This window comes from Clarias gariepinus, chromosome 21 (genome assembly GCF_024256425.1).
Source record: "Clarias gariepinus isolate MV-2021 ecotype Netherlands chromosome 21, CGAR_prim_01v2, whole genome shotgun sequence".
Taxonomy (NCBI): domain Eukaryota; kingdom Metazoa; phylum Chordata; class Actinopteri; order Siluriformes; family Clariidae; genus Clarias; species Clarias gariepinus.
Window position 1 is genome coordinate 58,310 of NC_071120.1, and position 22,259 is coordinate 80,568.

A 22,259-nucleotide genomic window follows, 5' to 3' on the forward strand; every position below is an offset into this window, starting at 1 on the left:
CTTTAGCAGCGATCTGAAATATTGATTTTTAAATGTGAAATGTATCATAGGTTATTAGACTTTAGATTGAAATAATTACAAAATCATATTCTATTATTTTTAAATAGGTATAAACTTGCAAATTACATAAATGAGGGTGATTGCAACTGTGATCCACTCTGATATAAGATATTTAGGCTGCAACTGTGGCCTAAACATTAAATTAAAGATATTTATTAGATATTTTAAACTATAAGATTTTTTACCCTATTGGCGTTCCGTAACCGACTGTGCCCCTAAGCATCATGGGCCACCTTAATCTGGAGTATATTTTAACAAATAACTCCTAAACCACAAAAGATAGAATCGTGCCGTTTTTGGCAACGTGATCTTTGTGACACACTGAATGGAAACAATAAATAACTGAATAATACCACAAAAATATTTAATCTACCATCAGTGTGAAAAATATGCCGATTAAGAACCTGGATTGGCCTTCCATTAAGGCTTTACTTGGCTGGGGATTTTCCTGTCATCCTGATAGAATTTTCCTCAGGAGGCCATTCCAGTAGAAGGTTGTTGATCTGATTTTTGGGGTCATCCGCTGGGATGAGACGGTCTCCACTCGCTTCCCGGTGCAGCACTCTGCCCAAATGGTTCCGGAAACCTTGCGGTGTTAACAAAAGGGCCTTTGGCAGAGAGGTGAGTCATGGTCTTCTACCAGTCTTCACTGTATTTGGTATATTTAGGAGTGTTACTGTATGATGGTTTAGGCTATATTAGGATCATTGCAGTGAATTTAAACCTAATCTTTAATTACATTGGTACCATAATTAGGACTTTATTAAAGTTCATTTCTTAAAATCATTTTCAAATAAATAAAAAATATTTTAAAGTGATTGTATGATGGTTCAGGTTGTATTAGCATAATTTCAATACATTTAAACCTTAGTTCTATAGTCTTTAATTATACCAGTATTTTAAATAGGACTTTAAAAAGGTTTATTTATTAAAATTAAAATTTTAAATCAATAAATAAATAAACATGAATTATTTTTTCAATTGGCTATGGGACACGAGCCGAGGACTGATCCACCTACGGCTGGCCGCCATAGATGAGGATGTATAGTAATGAAAGGCCGAAACACCCTGTGACTCTATGGTTTACTACTGATGACGTGTCTCACAATTTAGGATGTCGTTGGGTTAAAGGGAACTTTAATCTTAGCTCATACCCTTAACCTTAAGTAGGATTTAATGCGTTTCCTCTCCCTGAACCTAAACATAACCGTCAGTGTCTTCAGCTGCTTATTAAGAACTCTAAGCCTAAACCTTTAACCCTAAATATAACCGTCAGTTTCGAACCCTAGGCCTAAACCTTAACTCTTAGCATAACCGTTAGTTTTAACCCTAAACTCTTAGAACCCTATTAGCTTCAAATATAATGTTTTAAGTCTTAACATTAACCTTAAATGTATTTGACCTCTGACCTTTAACTTTAGGTTTTAGGTCTGCAGGGAACCGAGTCTTCCCAACCTCTCCCCAAACCTATCCTAACCCCAAAGTTCCTTGCCTTGGACCCTGTCCCGGGACCGTTACCCTTATTGTCTTTAACCCTACCTATTTTCCACAACCCTTACCTTACTCGGTGCCCATGTTTGACCTTAAAGTCACAGGCATTTACACTAACATAGGTTATTACACGGTCGTTAGCCTTCGTCGTACAATGGCCTAACTTTAACTAGAAATGACCCCGAATCTCAACCCCCAGGCCCAGATTTAAATCTTAAACCATAAGCGGGTATCTCGGCTCATGGAGGGTCTTTACAACAATTTAGCTAAAAGCAAAGTCTTTAGCTCTTAAAATTTAAACAGGCGACACCGGTCGACCGTCATAGTGGAGGAGGCTGAAAATGAGGCCTGAGTGGCTGGCCCGTGCACAACGCTGGTTCCGGGTTCTTCCCGGGACAGCGGATTATTTTACCCTAACCTAACCCTAGACTTTAATTACAACCACCCTTATAAATAGGATTTTAAAAGGGTCATTTGTTTAAATCAACATTCTAAACTAATGAATAATTATCCATAAATGACTTATTCAATTGGCTATGGGACACGAGCCGGGGACTGATCCACCCATGGCGGGCCGCCATGGAGGAGGGTGTCTAGTAATTGAAGGCCGAAACACCCTGTGATTCTATGGTTTACTACTGATGACGTGTCTCACAAGTTAGGATATCGTTGGGTTAAAGGGAATTTTAATCCTAGCTCACACCCTTAACCTTAAATAGGATTTATTCCGTCTCTTATCCCTGAACTCAAAATATAACCGTTAGTTTTAACATCTAAACCTAAAATTTTAAAACCTAAACATAACCGTTAGTTTTAACCTCTACACCTAAAATTTTAAACCTAAACATAACCGTTAGTTTTAAATTTAACTTCTAGAACCCTAGATCAGCACAACCCTATGTTCCTATAACCCTAGGTGTATCTGACCTCAAACCGTTCTACGGGCACTATCTCTTAAGACTTATTTTACCCTATCTGGGGTAGGAGTGCTCTGTAATTAATTTCTCCCCAGCCTAGCCAAACACGATCGTTAGCCTACTTCAATCTATCGGGCGCCAAACTGTATTTTCACTCTACTCCTAGTCACTCACTGAAGAACATTTAGCAACCTTTAGAAATCCGATTAGCACACTGTTAAACTCTTACATAGAGACCATCCCAAAATATTAACTTATGTGCTTCTCTTTACTTCATATTGCTTATTTTTCTAACATCAATTTTTCTTCAAAATCTTTAAAGCGAATTTACAGTTGTGTGTGTGTGAAGTACAATCTTTTGTATGAACCGCCATTGTACAAAACACACTCAAAGAATGCACAAAACAGCTATGGTAAACATCTTTTGTGAATTTATTCATATGGCAGACTAGCAAAAAAAAAATTTTTCTCCATAGACAAATAATGCCTTCACACACACACACACACACACACACACACACACACACACACACACATAATACTCGAAACCAGAAAACATCTGGCAGAAAAAAGCCATTTATTGAAAGTGGGCAGACTCAACCCTTAGTTGAAGGCTTTTACAAAATCAATGTAAAATGAAAAAACAAAAAAAAATCTATGCTCAGTCATCCTCATCAGCTCTTGCCACATTGATTGGTGCAGCTGGTTGTGGTACCTGGTTCTTCATAAAGGATCCACCCTGATCACAAAAACCCAAATATACAGAGTCGAGGTATAAATAAGAATGAGGTTCACAAGTACAAATGTAGAATATCCTGTAAAAACACTCGTACCCTGTGGGTGAAGAAGGAACTAGCTGCTGGGCCTGAACAAAAGAAACCCATTATGATTAAACACTATTATATCTTTAAAAAAACCCTGCTAGCGTCTAAGCGCTCAACACACATGATGCTAAACACACTGGAACCTAAACAAGCACACAAGGAGCGAAACATACAGTTTCCTAAACATGTAAGAAGCTAAACATACATGTAACTATACACCAACACTCGAAAAACACCAAACAGTACTTACAAAAAAACCCTTAAAACATTTACATTTAGGCATTTGGCAGACGCTCTTATCCAGAGCGACTTACATTTTTATCTCATTATACATCTGAGCAGTTGAGGGTTAAGGGCCTTGCTCAAGTGCCCAACAGTGGCAACTTGGTGGTTGTGGGGTTTGAACCTGGGATCTTCCGAACCGTAGTCCAATGCCTTAACCACTAAGCTACCCCTGGCCCCAAACACAACACTTTACAAATCAGTTCCACTAATCCATAAATACACTGAACATAAAATATTACCAAAATCTAGAGCCAAAACTGCACACATACAGACAGTAAGACACAAACTAACAACGCTCGACCCAGTTTCCCAGAATAATTAGCTATTTATAGGTAATCTAATGAACTACCTCGGTTCAGGTGATCACCCGCACATACACACAAACCTACATACACCACAGTGACCTCTAGTGGTGGTCCCTTACAGTAGTAAATTACAGCATACAGTATATCTTTTTTTTACCTTTATGCTATATATAAAAAACTATAGTGTGTTGCATTTATGAAATCAATGAACTGCTACATAGAAAGTGACGTTTTATTTCTCCATTCAACAAAAACATTTTGAACTCCGAAAAAAAAGACGCTGGGTTGAAGGTTACATTCAAACTAAATACTTAGTCCTCCTCGTATTTATGAAATAAAAAGCTGAACATAAATTATCCACCTCCAGCGAAAACAAAAATGCCATCTGTTTGTGTGACGTCATCCTTTTTATCGTGTGTACTGGCGCGTGCAGTCAGCTGTCGACCTGAATGAAATAAGACTATATAAAGCTACAATTCCCTTCCCACCATAAACGCTTTATTCAAAGCAAAGCCAGTAGGCTCTTTCATTCAAACGCAAAAGCGGTGGGTTTCCTTTCCCTGCTCTCGGTAATGTGCAGTTACAAGATCACCATAATCGTCATATTAAAAAAAAGGTAACTATAATAAAATTGATTTAAATTAAAGACTCTATTTATTTCCATAAGCCAAAAGAAGCCGCAGCAGAAGGATTAAAGAGCCACATGCGGAAATATTTTACATATTAATAGTGAAATATTTTACATGTTTAATTTCACAAAATTAACTGTAAATTCCTGTCCATATAATAGAACGTTTACTGTTAATAAAGGTTTTACTGCTAAATTAAACTGAATTTTTAAGAATTTATTGTAAATTAAGTAAAGTTACCTAATCCAGGAGCTCCTCACACCGCTACAGCCACTCGGTTATCTTAAAAACATAAAAGGTGAATTAATTTGACTATTTATGTAACACTGCGTGTGTGTGTTGTTGTTGTTTTACTGCTAAATTAAACTGGATTTTAATGAATTTATTGTAAATTAGGTAAAGTTACCCGATTCAGGAGCTCCTCCATCTCCTGCAGCCACTGGGTTGTTTTAAAAACATAAAAGGTGAATTAATCTGACTATTTATGTAACACTGTGTGTGTTTGTTGTTGTTGTTGTTGTTGTTTTACTGCTAAATTAAACTGAATTTTAATGAATTTATTGTAAATTAAGTAAAGTTACCTCGTTCTGGAGTCCCTCATACTGCTGCTGCAGCTTGGTTTTCTTAAAAACATAAAAAGTAAATTAATTTGACTAATAATGTAACACTATGTGTGTGTTGTTGTTGTTGTTGTTGTTGTTTTTTACTGCTAAATTAAACTGAATTTTAATGAACTTATTGTAAATTAAGTAAAGTTACCTTCTTCTGGAGTTCCTCATACTGCTGCTGCAGCTTGGTGTTCTTAAAACATAAAAAGTAAATTAATTTGACCAATAATGTAAGTGTGTGTGTGTGTGTGTGTGTGTGTGTTGTTGTTGTTTTTTACTGCTAAATTAAGCTGAATTTTAATGATCTCATTGAAAAATTAAGTAAAGTTACCTCCTTCTGGTACTTCTCATTATTCTGCTGCAGCTCGGTAAACTTAAAAGCATAAAAGGTGAATTAATTTGACTATTTATGTAACACTGTGTGTGTTGATTTACTGCTAAATTAAGCTGAATTTTAATGAACTTATTGTAAATGAAGTAAGGTTACATTCTTCAGGAGCTCTTCTTTCTCTTGCTGCAGTTTGATGGTCTGGTCCTTAAAAACATAAAAGGTGAATTAATTTGACTATTTATGTAACACTGTGTGTGTTGTTGTTGTTGTTTTCTGCTAAATTAAATTGAATTTGAATGAACTTATTGTAAATTAAGTAAAGTTACCTCCTTCTGGAGCTCCTCCATCTTCTGCTGCAGCTCGGTCATCTTAAAAACATAAAAGGTGAATTAATTTGACTATTTATGTAACACTGTGTGTGTGTGTGTGTGTGTGTGTTTGTGTGTGCGTTTGTGTTGTTGTTTTTTACTGCTAAATTAAACAGAATTTTAATGAACCTATTGTAAATTAGGTAAAGTTACCATCTTCTGGAGCTCCTCCATGTTCTGCTGCACCTTGGTTTTCTTAAAAACATAAAAGCTGATTTAATTTGACTATTTATGTAACACTGTGTGTGTGTGTGTGCGCGCGCATGTTGTTGTTGTTTTTTTTACTGCTAAATTAAATTGAATTTTAATGAACTTATTGTAAATTAAGTAAAGTTACCGCCTTTTGGAGCTCCTCATCAGACTGCTGCAGCTTTGTTTTCTTAAAAACATAAAAGGTGAATTAATTTGACAATTTATGTAACTTTGTGTGTGTTTGTGTATGCGTGTGTTGTTTTACTGGTAAATTAAACTGAATTTTAATGAACTTATTGTAAATTAAGCAAAGTTACCGCCTTCTGGATCTCCTCATACTGCTTCTGCAGCTCGGTTATCTTGAAAATATAAAAGGTGAATTAATTTGACTATTTATGTAACACTGTGTGTGTGTGTGTGTGTGTGCGCGCGCATGTTGTTGTTGTTTTTTTTACTGCTAAATTAAATTGAATTTTAATGAACTTATTGTAAATTAAGTAAAGTTACCGCCTTTTGGAGCTCCTCATCAGACTGCTGCAGCTTTGTTTTCTTAAAAACATAAACGGTGAATTAATTTGACAATTTATGTAACTTTGTGTGTGTTTGTGTATGCGTGTGTTGTTTTACTGGTAAATTAAACTGAATTTTAATGAACTTATTGTAAATTAAGCAAAGTTACCGCCTTCTGGATCTCCTCATACTGCTTCTGCAGCTCGGTTATCTTGAAAATATAAAAGGTGAATTAATTTGACTATTTATGTAACACTGTGTGGTTTTGTGTGTGTTTATTTACTGCTAAATTAAACAGAATTTTAATGAATTTATTGTAAATGAAGTAAAGTTACCATGTTCAGGAGCTCCTCCATCATCTGCTGCAGTAAGATGATCTTTTCCTTAAAAACATAAAAGGTGAATTAATTTGACTATTTATGTAACTCTGTGTGTGTTGTTGTTGTTTTTTACTGCTAAATTAAACAGAATTTTATTGAACTTATTGTAAATTATGTAAATTTACCTCCTCCTGAAGCTCCTCCATCTTTTGCTGCAGCTTAGTTTTCTTAAAAGCATAAAAGGTGAATTAGTTTGACTATTTATGTAACTGTGTGTGTCTGTGTGTGTTGTTTTTTTACTGATAAATTAAACTGAATTTCAATGAACTTATTGTAAATTATGTAAAGTTACCTCCTCCTGGAGCTCCTCCATCTTCTGCTGCAGCTTGGTTTTCTTAAAAACATAAAAGGTGAATTGATTTGACTATTTATGTAACTGTGTGTGTGTTGTTGATTTACTGCTAAACTAAACTGAATTTAAATTAATTTATTGTAAATGAAGTAAAGTTACCATATTGAGGAGTTTCTCCATCATCTGCTGCAGTTTGATGGTCTGTTCCTTAAAAACACAAAAGCTGAATTAATTTGGCTATTTATGTAACTGTGTGTGTGTTGTTGTTGATTTACTGCTAAATTAAACTGAATTTTAATTAATTTATTGTAAATGAAGTAAAGTTACCATATTGAGGAGTTTCTCCATCATCTGCTGCAGTTTGATGGTCTGTCTCTAAAAACATAAAAGGTGAAAGGCCAGAATACTCCCCAGACTCTAATCCCACTGAGAACTTGTGGTCAATCCTCAAGAGACGGCTGGACAAACAAAAACCTACAAGCACTAATTATGTACGAATGGGCTCCATCAGTCAGGACATCTTGGGCCCAGAAGATGATTGACAGCATGACAGGGTGAACTGCAGAGGTCTTGGAAGATCAACACTGCAAGTACTGATTTTTTTGCATAGTACTATTATGTGCAGCTTAATGCAATTGTAAAAAAAAAACTTTTGACATTCATGAAACGTTTGTAATTATACTTTAGTGTACCAGAGTAACATCTGACAAATACAAATATTTAACTTAAAATTTAATATTAAAATTTAATATTAAAACTAATGTGTGTGTGGCATGAGCAGTAACGAAAGATCAGTTTAAAAACATGAATCGATCATCTCTAAATCACCTCGGGGACCCATTTGTAGTTTTATTCTATCTTCTAGAGAGCGAAAATTCCTGAAGAAATTTTAAGTGTGCCTAGGGTGCCGGGCCAGTTCTAACGTGTGCGGTGTAACTATGATGTCACAGCAGAGGCCGGCCCCAATGTTAGGTCTATAGGACTTCTTGGGGCAGTCTATTGGGGAATTTCGGGGGCACTGTGCGACGACCCCCCACCAAAAGTCATAGCACACCATTCCCGAGTGAGCTGCACGGAATGGTGCAACATACATGAGGCTTTTCTCAAAGCTGCGGGATGCAAAATTTTAGGGAATAATAAATAGATTGTGCAATGGATTTCTGGGAAAACAGTAATAAGTGTGCCTAGGTCACACAGATTAAACCTCATTTACCCAATAAACTTTTTAAGTTATAACAAAAAGTTAGAAACTTTTTTGCAGGAGTCTCCATGCTCTCCATGGCACATTTGATCACATGGTTTTATGGTGTTTCAGTTGATTTTATGATTATAAAACAATACAAATATGAGTATTTTTGTATTGTTTTATAATCATAAAATCAACTAAAACACCATAAAACCTTGTGATCAAATGTGCCATGGAGAGCATGGAGACTCTCCATGGCACATTTGCCATGGAATTACACCCATATATGGAATTGTTCTCTTTAAAATCACTCACTAATTATTGTCGCGTTTCCAGCACGGATCCATGCCGCTTGAGATCTAATTAGTATACTGTTACTTTTGTAGTCTATCTGCAGATTGTTATGGTGCAATTCTGGACAGAGATTAAGTCTTAACTTAAACATTTAATTGTTTGATTTTGTGAGCGAATGGTGTTCAGAGTTCACAGGGGTGCTAACAGGTGCCCATTCAAAAATGAGCCAGTAGGTACAAACGGAGCCACGCCAAATAGCCGCGGCTGTGTGAATTGCGTACGAATGGCGTACGGCTGCCCTATGCACGCCGTAATCCCCCTCCTTTTCCTTCGAGAAAGGCGTGTCAAGCCCTATTTATGCATTTACCTGGTTCCACCACTAGATGGCGCTTCATTCTCAAGGACACGTTAACACAAGCCAGCAATTTAGCTGCGCTGAGTTGCAATCACGTGATTTTAACAACCCACTCCCGCCGAACTGACGCTGCCAAACTGCACTAGAGATGAAGATGGCGGATTAATGGACTATTCGCGGTAAGTGTTTTAATTTATAAAATTTGTTTAAGATTAGTTTACAGTTTATTTCCCAGTTTAGTTTTTTATCGGCCGTTTTGAAAATCACTGGCAGCACCAGCAGCGGTCAGATGTAACTTTGGATAACTTAATGATCTGTTTACCAAGTCTGGAGTTAACATTACAGCTTACTGTCAGTGTCACAAACTCACAATGTCACTACTCTTTAACTAAAAAAGACACTAAAGCTTCGAAAATACTATTTATGTCCCTATTACAAAAGCTGCACTACCGGATGAAGAGTGTTTTATAAAAATGCCTTTAGAGTCTGACCGTGTGTTGTCTGGATAAATTCAGCATTTATTTATTCTTTGGGTAAGAGTTAATCTGCAGGTTATATCTGTGAATATAATGTGATGCAGTTCATGAAGGACACAAGCTGAGGATAGATGTACAGGAGCTTGCGAGCTAAACGCTCATAACCAGGTTTATATTTTTCTCAGTTTGGCTGTGACTTTGCGCGGTAGCGCGAGCGCTTAGTTAACGAGCTGGATAAAAACTCTGAAGTGTTTATCAGTTAAGGAGTGGGGGGAGGGTGTGTGTGGGGGTGGGGGTGGGGGGGGCTTCAGTACTCGGGAAGTTATAGTTCGGCTTCAGAGATGAACTAATATATACGAGTGTTATATCGCCTAACTTATTTGTATGAAATGCGCATTAAGTAAATTCTCGGTTAATTTAATGCAGAAGATAATACAGACAGACCAGGGTTAACACTAAAAAGTTCAATGGTTAAAGTTATCCCAGTTTATTTACATTCCAGAATTCCCCAAAACAGTATTTTACACACTCTGTGGTGAAGGTTTACTAATATCTTTTATATTTATTACAACTAGATATTCTGTAAAGTTTATTTATCTTTGTCTCCACTAAATTCTCCTGTTGTCTTTAAGCAGAGCTCTGCTGTGGAGGATTGGGGGGTCAGACGGATGACGGTTGGCCTTTTGGAGCTACTGGAGGAGCCTGAACAAGCTGTTGAGGGAGCTGTAGCAGGGATGACGTCACAGTGCAACAGTTTTACAGTAGAATGATGTTTGGTCAGGTCTACTGTATGTTCTGAACATAGAATTGCAAAACGTCTGATACTTTAGGGGGGAAACAAAGAATTAAACAGGTCCCTCTTTAATATTTTTTAAAAATGATATTTTAATATAAAAGAACCAGATAGAGACTGATAAGCAGCTGGTGTTATCCGGATATTTTAATGACCTTTAAGCAAAAATTAAACATGTTTTTACCTGTTTTATACAAATTATTGTTTTATGTTTGACTAGTTTTGGAAGAATAAATTTTATTTTTAAAGTCATGTGTGCGTGTTTTAATTGTTGGGGGATTGTTTGTGTATTTAAAAATACATTTACTTAAACCAACAACTTCAATGTGCAAAAAAAGTGACCCGACGTTTTAAATAGTCAAAGAGTTGGGCTAATAATAATGATAATAATAATTATTATTATTATTATTATTATTATTACTGGTTATAGAAGCAAATAAAAACAACAGTTAAACACTTGATCATATGTATCTGTGCTAGTTTGTGTTTGTGATTATGTGACCCATAATCATTTTTCTCAGTATAAAATTTTTGGGGGGTTTTAAGAACTCCATCAAAAGAGCAAAGACAAACTTAGAAGGAGTGGAAGGTAAGAAACCTCAGTAGAGAATACTGACTATGACATGGTGCTAATTGCTCTGTGTGTGTGTGTGTGTGTGTGTATGTTTTGGCGGGGGGAGGGGTACTTCAGACTTACTTGTCTGTGCTCAATAGTTTGTGTTAAACCAACGGAGAAATGCACACACACCTCTCATCCACAAACGCTTTAACTGTTGTCTTGTAAATCGTTGATTAAACCTATGAACACAGCTGTTCAGCATCAGTCCTAAACACAAGCGCAGGGTCTGTTTTTGTCCTTAATTAAAAGACATCAATATGTTAATAATTTACACAATGATAACATGTTTATGTTTAATGTTTATTTTGCGAGAAAAGTTAATAAGCAATATTTAAAATAAAACAAACCAGGAAGTAAGTGTTTCATACATTAAAGTGCTGTGTATAACTAAGTGCCCCAACAGACATAGTAACAGTATACAGAGTGTGTGCGCTGTGGGGGATTGGAAGGTGAACGAAAATAATCATTTACAAGACAAAAGACGTTCAGAGGTGTGTAATGCCCTAAAACGCACCCCCCCCCCCCCCCCACCCTGCCACGGATTGCCCCCCATTCCACAATTGCTATCTTCAAAGAAAAGCCGCCGCCCCTTTTCATTCAAACGCATTAGCGAGTGTTTTTCTTTCCCTACGCTCGGTTTTGTGAACACAGTTGCGTGCAGTAACACGATGGAACCAATTACCTAAACAGCAGCAACAACAACCATTATGATCACACTTTGTTAAAATTATATTGCTTAAATATTTCGCAGCTCTGTCCTCTTTGCATTGCTACGTGTTTATTTACTTTCTTTTCGTATCGCACGTATAATGCACTCTAAAATCGACACTATCAAACTTGGAAATGATATAATATACAATCAAACATCACGTTATTAAATGTAACGAATTTGTCACTACTCTTCTTTTATGCAGCACGGCATAATACAATTTAAAATAATAAAATAAGATAATAAAAATTACACCAAAGTGCTGCAGGTTTGGTGTCCGTGAGCTTTTCCTAATCAGAGTTAGACGGGGGGCATTTTGTGGCTGATCCAGTTACACTCTACTTAGATATTGCACAGAGGAGAGTTCATTTCTGTTCTCTTCATCCTAGCTTAATTTCATCTCCTGAAATAATAGGAAGTTTTGGAAAGTCTGAGTTCATCTCCCCAGCCAGTGTTGTGTATGGGCAGGGTAGCATCATGGCAGGATTGGTGTAACTTTTATTATCTTTTTAGCCATGCTGCGTAAGAGAAGAGTAGTGACAAATTCATTACTTTCGTTACTAGACTATTTTGTCTGCAAGTGAAATACATCGATACGTTAATAATTTACACCACGATAACATTACTGCAGAAGGATCTAGAGACGTGACTTTGAGACGTTCACAGTATATTCGAACCGTAGACAGTGTTTATTTTGCAGAACATTACAAAACAGCCATGTCCAATAAAACAGTGCATCTTTAATAAGCCACATTGGTTTCGGGTTAGAAGTAAAATTAACGAAAGACTGAGAAGCCCCGTAAACTTGACCCTGACAATAATAGTCGATTTTTTTTTATATTTATGTTTTATATATATATATATATATATATATATATATATAATTTTTTTTTCTTTAATGTTCAAATTAACGTTTCAGAGTGACCTTTATAATTTGTCTTGTCATCTGTTTACAGCGTTGGCTGATTTTGTGATTGAGACCCATGGGTTACATTTAAATATTTTTATTAGTAGTAGTAAGCCAGGCTTTAGTAACCCTGGATAAATCACAATATAAGCCCTCTTTCGCGCACGCACTCTCTTTCTCATTCTCTCTCTCTCTCTCACACACACACACGTACACACACAAACAAATAAAACATGAAATTGCGTAAAACCAAATGAAACTATGGCAAAAAATATATAAGCAGTAAAAATTACAGTAGTATCCTGTAGGTGATTCCTGTCCTGATAACAGGCGCTGACCCTCTGGAACTGTTTAGTTCTGTTAGTATTGTGTTCAGGTGTGAATGTTTATGGGGATTTAATCTGTCTCTGCTGCCGCATCTATTCACCGTAGTGATTAGTGATTAATGTCCCATCAGATCTTTGATGGGGAAACGTTATGCTGGTTAAATGACTAAAGAAATACTGATCCGTATGGACAGATATTTGTTCCAGATATTATGCGTTATTAATCGATTTGTTTTGCCAATTTTTGACTATCAGCAAAAAAAAACCATCAGCAAAAACATCAAAAATATAACGAAAACAAACTCAAGCAGAAGTTAAATTTTAAGCTTTACTTTGCAGCAAAATATTATCTACCAGTGTATTAAACGGAAATAGATAAAATACACCGTGATGTAAAATACTGTACATAGCCCGTATTGTATTCCGTACCTACAACGACTGGTATAGATAAATTACAGATGTTACCGTGTCTAAGTTTTATTAAGGATGTCGTGAAAAATATTGCAATAAGTAGTTTTATTAATTAATTTATTTATTTAATCATTAATTAAAAATAGCATAAGCATCATGGGTTGTGTATTGAGTGATTTAAATCTGTTTTATGAATCGTTTTTTATGCCTCTTTTTTTACCACATCATCTATTTATGAAACTATGTTGACGTAAGTTATGTTATATATATCAAATATAGTAACCGGCTGCTTGGACACTGCAGTTAACTAAAGCAGTCAATGCTCCATCTGGCGGAATTATACAGCATTGCAACCATCTTTTTAGAAAGCGCATGGGGGCGTTTATGGGGCGGGGCATCGTTAACTACGTCATCGCGGGGGATCACATTCCGTGCACGGATCGATCATGGTCCTGTCACGGTCCTGTCATGGACCTATTATGCTCCAAGCGGCTGTTTGACGTGGCTCCCACTGTACAGTAACGGCTAACAGCCTTCCAGATTCTGTCCTGTGGGTATGGAAAAGCAAGACTTCTCCATTTTTCTGTCAGTGTACATCACGTCCTCTATGCACAATGGTGAGAATGTCATGGCCCAAATATGACAAGAAAAGCTCAGTGTCTCTATCTAGTAACCAAACCTTTTTAGGCAGTTATTTAAATGCAGACAGTATAATTTTTTATATTTGGTATATCTTAGGGGCCCGTTCACATGTCGCATCTTTTTTGTGCACATTTTGTGTTATTCTAAATAGAGAAGCATGGATACATGTCGCAATTATTGTAATTTCCTTCTTAAATATACATATGCCATGTGTCATTACATAAAGCTTTCATTAATTTATTATTAACTAGAGGTTAACCATGGCTACTCACGTGCATCCTAATGTCATTACCTGTGAATGGATTGTAAGTTGCTGTCGCTCTTCACGTTGCTTCAATGTTTCAGCAGTCCTTACTTCTGCGTGTCGTATGTGCTGTTGCTGTAGACGCTCTACAGTCTAATCCAGGGTTTCAGTAGCTATGAGCTCGGCATAATGTACTCATTTTCGACACTGTTACAATGTTTGTGACACGCTAACAGAATGACATAAAGGTTAATGACTACTGATCCATCAAAGTATGACATAAAATATGACAATGATGCCGCCTACTGTTACATTCAATGTGACATATATATACTGTACATATATATTATATATGGGCCCTGGTGGCTCAGTGGTAGGTGCTTCACCTGCCATGTGGAAGGCCCAGGTTCGATTCCCAGCCAGTGCCCAAACCACCCAGCCACTGGATGCAGTGTCGACCCCAAGCCCGGATAAAATGGAAGAGGTTGCGTCAGGAAGGGCATCCGGCGTAAAACCTGTGCCAAGCCAACCGAAAGACCAACAACACACATATATATATATAGTTTTTGTAATATATATATATATATATATATATATATATATATTTTTTTTTTTTTTTAATGTCTTCTGGCGGTGCTCAATGTCGACACATTTTAACATTTTAACGAAGATATGTTGGCATATTGAATGTCAGACGACCATTGCAGGATCAGGACATTCGCATAGTTAATAGATAACCTACTATCAGGAAATTATCTTAATTTGAAGACCATTTAAACTGAGGCATTACCATGTCTTTCTTTGTTTTGTCCAAGTTACAGTTTTTTCTGATTGCTTAAGCACATTTTTTGTAACTATTGGCTATTTTTGCAAAACTCTACACACAAATAAGAAAACCTTTCACCCAATTATCAAATGCCAAATGCCTAAATGTAATGTAAATGTAAATCAAAACATTTTAGTTCTCTTGCAAAAGAGTATACATCTTGTTTAACTCTACAAACCTTTGTAAAAATGGTATTTTTGTACCAAACAGTTAACACTAACCATCATATTTATAAGCACACAAAGTGCCAACTACACACTGATGGTATAAATAAAAAACACATCTGGCTTTTGCTTTCTCTGTGCACAAGGTAGGTGAATTTGAAGTAATACTTTTGACATAATTTTGTCATACAAACACACAAGGATTCAAATTTTACTTACTGTAAGTATGAATGTTTATTCATACATATCAAAACGAAGCACAAAAAAACATACAATTTCACTGAAAGAGAGAGAGAGAAAAAATATCAATCATGTCGTCTTTCTGGGTCCGGCCACAGAATTTCATCGACATCACAAGCAATGTCTTCTTGTCCAAGGCACCGTGAAAAATATCTTCTTGAGTGCCGTATCCAGGCCTGACATGATGCCTGGTCAATATCCTCACATGCCTCTTCCATTGCCTGTAAAAGAGCCATGCGCTGATGGGGATGACGGTCATAGACCTTCCAGCGCCAGGCAGAGAAGAATTCTTCGATTGGATTCAGGAATGGAGAATATGGGGGGAGGTTTAGTACAGTAAAGAGTTGGTGATCTGTGAACCATGTGCGGACCAAAGCAGCCCTATGGAAGCTAACATTGTCCCATATGATAACATATCTCATCTGCTCTGCTCTCTGAACATTAGTGAGTGTATGATATAGGGTATCCAGGAATGTTGTAAGGGTCCTCCACTAGAGGTCACTGTTTTTAGTTTGTAGTTTTTGTTGGCCGACTCAGTTTCCCAGCAGGCACCTCGGTCAGGTGATGCAGTGCACACCTGAACCGAGGTAGCCATCAACCAATCTATAAATAGCTGTTTAGACTGGGAAACTGGGTCGAGCATTTTTGGGTAAAACCACTGTCAGTTATGTGGGCATTTTGGTTTGTTTTTATTTGTTTAATTTGTATTTTGATTTTAGATTGTGTTAACTTGGGCTCTCTTATTGGCAATGTCTCTGTGTATGTTTTGTGTGTCTGTGTTAGTGGAGCTGATTCGGTCCTGTCCTCCTGTGTTCTTGTGGTTAGCTAGAGCAGGTAAGCAGTTAGGTGTATGTGTGGCTAGGAGCATGATTAGCTAAATGCTATGTTGAGTTTATAGTACAGTTACAGTACTAGCATGCTTCTAGCCATAGCCCTTCTGTGTCTCTAGCTATCCTGTGTTTCCTCTTTCCCGAGTTGCCCAGTGAGCCTAGCCTTTAGGTGTCCCCTAGCCTAGCCTTTGATGTGTCCTCAGCCTAGCCTTTGATGTTTCCTGAACCTAGCCTTTGATGTGTCCTGAGCCTAGCCTTTGATGTGTCCTCAGCCTAGCCTTTGATGTGTCCTCAGCCTAGCCTTTGATGTGTCCTGAGCCTAGCCTTTGCTGGTCCCCTAGCTTAGCCTATGATGGTCCCCTAGCCTAGCCTTGGATGGTCCCCTAGCCTAGCCTATGATGGTCCCCTAGCCTAGCATATGATGGTCCCCTAGCCTAGCCTTTGATGGTCCCCTAGCCTAGCCTATGAGGGCCCCCTAGCCTAGCCACTGGGTATCCCTTGTCTGTGTTTCCTCTCCCCCTAGCGTCCCAGTGTGCCTAGGTTTAGAGTGCGGTCCCTCCGGGCTTTGGAGTAACGACTAGCTTGTGAGTGCTGCCTCGCTTAGCCTTGGAGGGCTGCCTCGCCTAGCCACTGGGTAGTCTTTGTCTGTGTTTCTGTGCCCCTATTCCCTAGTGTGTTTAAGCTAGTAGGTAAGTATAGCTTAGTGCATGTTGGGGCTGAAGACATGCTTAGCTAGGTGTATGTGTAGCTAACTGCCATGGTTAAGCAATGCTTAACCATGTTTAGCTAGAAGCCATGCCTAGCTGATTGCCATGTCTTTAGCCCTTGTCCTGTCCCTCTCTTGGTCTCTCGTCTCGTCGTTACGTGTCTCCTGTCCTCTCCAGTGTCTCCAGTGTCTCCAGTGTCTCCAGTGTCTCCAGTGTCTCCTGTGTCTCTAGTGTCTCCTGTGTCTCTAGTGTCTCTAGTGTCTCCTGTGTCTCTAGTGTCTCCTGTGTCTCTAGTGTCTCCTGTTCTCCCTAGTGTCTCGTTTCAGCTCCACACCTCGTTTATGTCCTGTTGTGTTTGTCCCCCTGTTATGTGTCTCGCCGCAGGGCGTGTTATGTGTCTCGCCGCAGGGCGTGTTATGTGTCTCGCCGCAGGGCGTGTTATGTGTCTCGCCGCAGGGCGTGTTATGTGTCTCGCCGCAGGGCGTGTTATGTGTCTCGCCGCAGGGCGTGTTATGTGTCTCGCCGCAGGGCGTGTTATGTGTCTCGCCGCAGGGCGCGTTATGTGTCTCGCCGCAGGGCGCGTTATGTGTCTCCCCTTGTCTGTGTCTTGCCAGAGAGCTCCTGTTAGCACAAAGTTAAGTATCATTTAAGTTTGTTTGTTCCTTTGGTTGTATCTTTATTTATACTTTGTTTAATTATCATTAAAAAGACTCTTTTTTTGGTTACACCACCCCTCTGCCTCTATGCCTGCTCCTTCCGCCCACGGCGTCAACACCTGCCTTTACTCCCAGAACGTGACAGAATGCTCGACCCACCAAGGCATAGCAGAGGGGGCTGGGACTAAAGAGGCCACAGCTGCAGCACCCTTCAGGCCTCACGTGGAGGCCACAGCTGCAGCACCCTTCAGGCCTCACGTGGAGGCCACAGCTGCAGCACCCTTCAGGCCTCACGTGGAGGCCACAGCTGCAGCACCCTTCAGGCCTCACGTGGAGGCCACAGCTGCAGCACCCTTCAGGCCTCACGTGGAGGCCACAGCTGCAGCACCCTTCAGGCCTCACGTGGAGGCCACAGCTGCAGCACCCTTCAGGCCTCACGTGGAGGCCACAGCTGCAGCACCCTTCAGGCCTCACGGGCAGGCCACCGCTGCAGCACCCTTCAGGCCTCACGGGGAGGCCACCGCTGCAGCACGCTTCGAGCCTCACGGGGAGGCCACCGCTGCAGCACGCTTCGAGCCTCACGGGGAGGCCACCGCTGCAGCACGCTTCGAGCCTCACGGGGAGGCCACCGCTGCAGCACGCTTCGAGCCTCACGGGGAGGCCACCGCTGCAGCACGCTTCGAGCCTCACGGGGAGGCCACCGCTGCAGCACGCTTCGAGCCTCACGGGGAGGCCACCGCTGCAGCACGCTTCGAGCCTCACGGGGAGGCCACCGCTGCAGCACGCTTCGAGCCTCACGGGGAGGCCACCGCTGCAGCACGCTTCGAGCCTCACGGGGAGGCCACCGCTGCAGCACCCGCCGAGCGCCTCGAGGAGGTCCCAGCAACACCAGCAGGCCTCATGTGGAGGCCCCCACCTTCGTCCAGTAGCCCTTATTCAAGGCTCACCGCCTTCGGAGCGACACCCCAGCACAGCGTCCAGCACCCGGCTTCGATGTCGGGCACCCACCGCTGCACGGCGGAGGAAAAGCCAGTACTGCATCGGCCGCCCGGATTGGGGGACAACACAGCACTGTCTTCAAGGGCTCTACTTCTCAGAGCAATACAGTGCTGCCCCCTCCGCCCGGCCTACAACAGCGATCCGGTGCTGCCTCCGCCACACAGTTGACTATGGGAGCTAGCCCGTCGGGGTCGGGTGAAGGGACACCAGGGAAGTGCCCTGGGACCACCAATAGCGCTCCGGAGGAGCGGTTTAAGGGGGGGGGTACTGTAAGGGTCCTCCACTAGAGGTCACTGTTTTTAGTTTGTAGTTTTTGTTGGCCGACTCAGTTTCCCAGCAGGCACCTCGGTCAGGTGATGCAGTGCACACCTGAACCGAGGTAGCCATCAACCAATCTATAAATAGCTGTTTAGACTGGGAAACTGGGTCGAGCATTTTTGGGTAAAACCACTGTCAGTTATGTGGGCATTTTGGTTTGTTTTTATTTGTTTAATTTGTATTTTGATTTTAGATTGTGTTAACTTGGGCTCTCTTATTGGCAATGTCTCTGTGTATGTTTTGTGTGTCTGTGTTAGTGGAGCTGATTCGGTCCTGTCCTCCTGTGTTCTTGTGGTTAGCTAGAGCAGGTAAGCAGTTAGGTGTATGTGTGGCTAGGAGCATGATTAGCTAAATGCTATGTTGAGTTTATAGTACAGTTACAGTACTAGCATGCTTCTAGCCATAGCCCTTCTGTGTCTCTAGCTATCCTGTGTTTCCTCTTTCCCGAGTTGCCCAGTGAGCCTAGCCTTTAGGTGTCCCCTAGCCTAGCCTTTGATGTGTCCTCAGCCTAGCCTTTGATGTTTCCTGAACCTAGCCTTTGATGTGTCCTGAGCCTAGCCTTTGATGTGTCCTCAGCCTAGCCTTTGATGTGTCCTCAGCCTAGCCTTTGATGTGTCCTGAGCCTAGCCTTTGCTGGTCCCCTAGCTTAGCCTATGATGGTCCCCTAGCCTAGCCTTGGATGGTCCCCTAGCCTAGCCTATGATGGTCCCCTAGCCTAGCATATGATGGTCCCCTAGCCTAGCCTTTGATGGTCCCCTAGCCTAGCCTATGAGGGCCCCCTAGCCTAGCCACTGGGTATCCCTTGTCTGTGTTTCCTCTCCCCCTAGCGTCCCAGTGTGCCTAGGTTTAGAGTGCGGTCCCTCCGGGCTTTGGAGTAACGACTAGCTTGTGAGTGCTGCCTCGCTTAGCCTTGGAGGGCTGCCTCGCCTAGCCACTGGGTAGTCTTTGTCTGTGTTTCTGTGCCCCTATTCCCTAGTGTGTTTAAGCTAGTAGGTAAGTATAGCTTAGTGCATGTTGGGGCTGAAGACATGCTTAGCTAGGTGTATGTGTAGCTAACTGCCATGGTTAAGCAATGCTTAACCATGTTTAGCTAGAAGCCATGCCTAGCTGATTGCCATGTCTTTAGCCCTTGTCCTGTCCCTCTCTTGGTCTCTCGTCTCGTCGTTACGTGTCTCCTGTCCTCTCCTGTCCTCTCCAGTGTCTCCAGTGTCTCCAGTGTCTCCAGTGTCTCCAGTGTCTCCTGTGTCTCTAGTGTCTCTAGTGTCTCCTGTGTCTCTAGTGTCTCCTGTGTCTCTAGTGTCTCCTGTTCTCCCTAGTGTCTCGTTTCAGCTCCACACCTCGTTTATGTCCTGTTGTGTTTGTCCCCCTGCTATGTGTCTCGCCGCAGGGCGTGTTATGTGTCTCGCCGCAGGGCGTGTTATGTGTCTCGCCGCAGGGCGTGTTATGTGTCTCGCCGCAGGGCGTGTTATGTGTCTCGCCGCAGGGCGTGTTATGTGTCTCGCCGCAGGGCGTGTTATGTGTCTCGCCGCAGGGCGTGTTATGTGTCTCGCCGCAGGGCGTGTTATGTGTCTCGCCGCAGGGCGTGTTATGTGTCTCCCCTTGTCTGTGTCTTGCCAGAGAGCTCCTGTTAGCACAAAGTTAAGTATCATTTAAGTTTGTTTGTTCCTTTGGTTGTATCTTTATTTATACTTTGTTTAATTATCATTAAAAAGACTCTTTTTTTGGTTACACCACCCCTCTGCCTCTATGCCTGCTCCTTCCGCCCACGGCGTCAACACCTGCCTTTACTCCCAGAACGTGACAAATGTAATAATGTGTGCAGTGTTATATGGGCCCAGGATTGCATGATGGTGCACAACACCATTTTGACTCATAGCTGCACACATAGTTATATTACCACCACGCTGTCCTGGCACATTGATTATAGCACGTTGTCCAATAAGGTTCCTGCCACGTCTCCTTGTTTTAGTTAGGTTAAAACCTGCCTCATCTACATAAATCAGTTCATGACCCATGGCATCTGCCTCTAGCTCCATCACTCTCTGGAAAAGACAAAACAAATGCAGCACAGCAGGTTCATACACAGCACTACAGGATGGACTTCCACATTCAGTACCAATGATATTATAGCTTACCTGAACATATTCATATCGCAGTTGTTTTATGCGCTCACTGTTTCTTTCAAAAGGGACTCTGTAAATTTGTTTCATTCTTATTCTATTTCGTGCCAGTACACGAGATAATGCAGAGATGCTCACGTTGTTTATGTTTTGGAATGTGATGGTATCCTCTATTATGCGCTGCTGTATTTCTCGCAGCCTAATGGAATTATTGGCCAACACCATATTGACTATATGAGTCTCTTGTTCTTCAGTGAACATTCTTTGTCTGCCCCCAGATGCTGGATTTCTAGCAACTCTGTAAAGTAACAAATTCAGTTTTTACATGTCAAGTACTGTATTGTTTTTCATTAGGGTATGGTGCTACTAGAAAACTTACTGTAGTATGAAGTAACTGTACTAACCGATTCTCATTTCGAAATGTCCTTATGATACTTGCTACAGTGTAGCGGCTGAGGTTAGGCTGAACCCGTTGGCCAGCTTCCCTTAGGGTCATTCCATGGTTGATTACATGGTCTACTATTGTTGCTCTGATGTCATCAGGAATTCTGATTCTTCTTATCCTTCCTCCTTCCTCTTCACCTCCTTGTCCTCTTCCTCTAAATTCACCTCCTAGTCTTTGTCCTCCTCCTCTTCCACCTGCTCCTTCACGTCCTCGTCCTCTTCCTCTTCCTCGCCCTCCTCTAATTCTCACTCTTCTCAGTCTGCCCTCCATTGTTCTCCACATTGAAAGCTTACCTGTGGCTTATTTATAGTGCTCAAGCTGATTGCAAAGTGAACTAATTATATAAAACTGTTTTCACATGTGCAGTGTGGTCAAACAGTTACACAAAAAGTGTAAAAAATGTCCATAAATGTGTATAGTTTTACTAGGAGTGTTCTGATAATTTGGAAATTGTGTGTAAAGTACTGAGTTGTGTTTACAGTTCTGCAAAAGGAGTGCTGTGGATTAGATTGTATTTATACATTTGCAAATTGTGTGTTATAAAAGTGCAAACTGTGTGCAAAGCAGTGTTTGTGCTTTTAATTTTGCAAACTCAGTGAATAGTTTTTCTACAACTATTAATAATTTTAGAAATTGTGCTACAGGAATCATTATTACTGTTTAAGCAATCAGAAAAAACTGTAAGACATTACAAAAACTATATAAGAAACTTACTCTGAATTTTAAGCCACAATTTTGCACATCTCATTTCATCATTATAAAGATAATATGAAGCACATATACACACATTCATCATGAAA

The 22,259-nt window shown here is 40.5% G+C and overlaps 2 protein-coding genes and 1 long non-coding RNA gene across 4 annotated transcripts; all 3 read right to left on the reverse strand.

Annotated features, from left to right (window-relative positions):
- Positions 1 to 2,981: 2,981 nt before the first annotated feature.
- On the reverse strand, positions 2,982 to 4,951 carry LOC128508938 (uncharacterized). Of its 2 annotated transcripts, XR_008355984.1 has the most exons (4): positions 4,918 to 4,951; positions 4,752 to 4,793; positions 3,302 to 3,333; positions 2,982 to 3,207 (listed from the first exon to the last, which is right to left on the reverse strand). It is a non-coding gene; the product is annotated as an uncharacterized LOC128508938 (long non-coding RNA). The 2 variants fall into 2 exon arrangements; XR_008355985.1 differs by lacking the exon at positions 3,302 to 3,333 and having other exon boundaries at positions 4,918 to 4,943.
- Positions 4,952 to 5,068: 117 nt separating this feature from the next.
- Positions 5,069 to 7,790, reverse strand: LOC128509254 (golgin subfamily A member 6-like protein 22). Its single transcript, XM_053480891.1, has 15 exons — positions 7,520 to 7,790; positions 7,352 to 7,399; positions 7,193 to 7,234; positions 7,026 to 7,067; positions 6,856 to 6,903; positions 6,690 to 6,731; positions 6,518 to 6,559; positions 6,328 to 6,369; positions 6,156 to 6,197; positions 5,972 to 6,013; positions 5,777 to 5,818; positions 5,607 to 5,654; positions 5,451 to 5,492; positions 5,271 to 5,312; positions 5,069 to 5,134 (listed from the first exon to the last, which is right to left on the reverse strand). Exons 1-15 carry the CDS (start codon positions 7,541 to 7,543, stop codon positions 5,069 to 5,071), a joined length of 654 nt encoding a protein of 217 aa, XP_053336866.1. The 5' UTR covers positions 7,544 to 7,790.
- Positions 7,791 to 20,678: 12,888 nt separating this feature from the next.
- Positions 20,679 to 22,132, reverse strand: LOC128509685 (uncharacterized). Its single transcript, XM_053481517.1, has 2 exons — positions 21,419 to 22,132; positions 20,679 to 21,312 (listed from the first exon to the last, which is right to left on the reverse strand). The coding sequence occupies exons 1-2, from the start codon at positions 21,739 to 21,741 to the stop codon at positions 20,679 to 20,681; spliced, it is 957 nt and encodes a 318-aa protein (XP_053337492.1). The 5' UTR covers positions 21,742 to 22,132.
- Between the last annotated feature and the right edge of the window lie 127 nt (positions 22,133 to 22,259).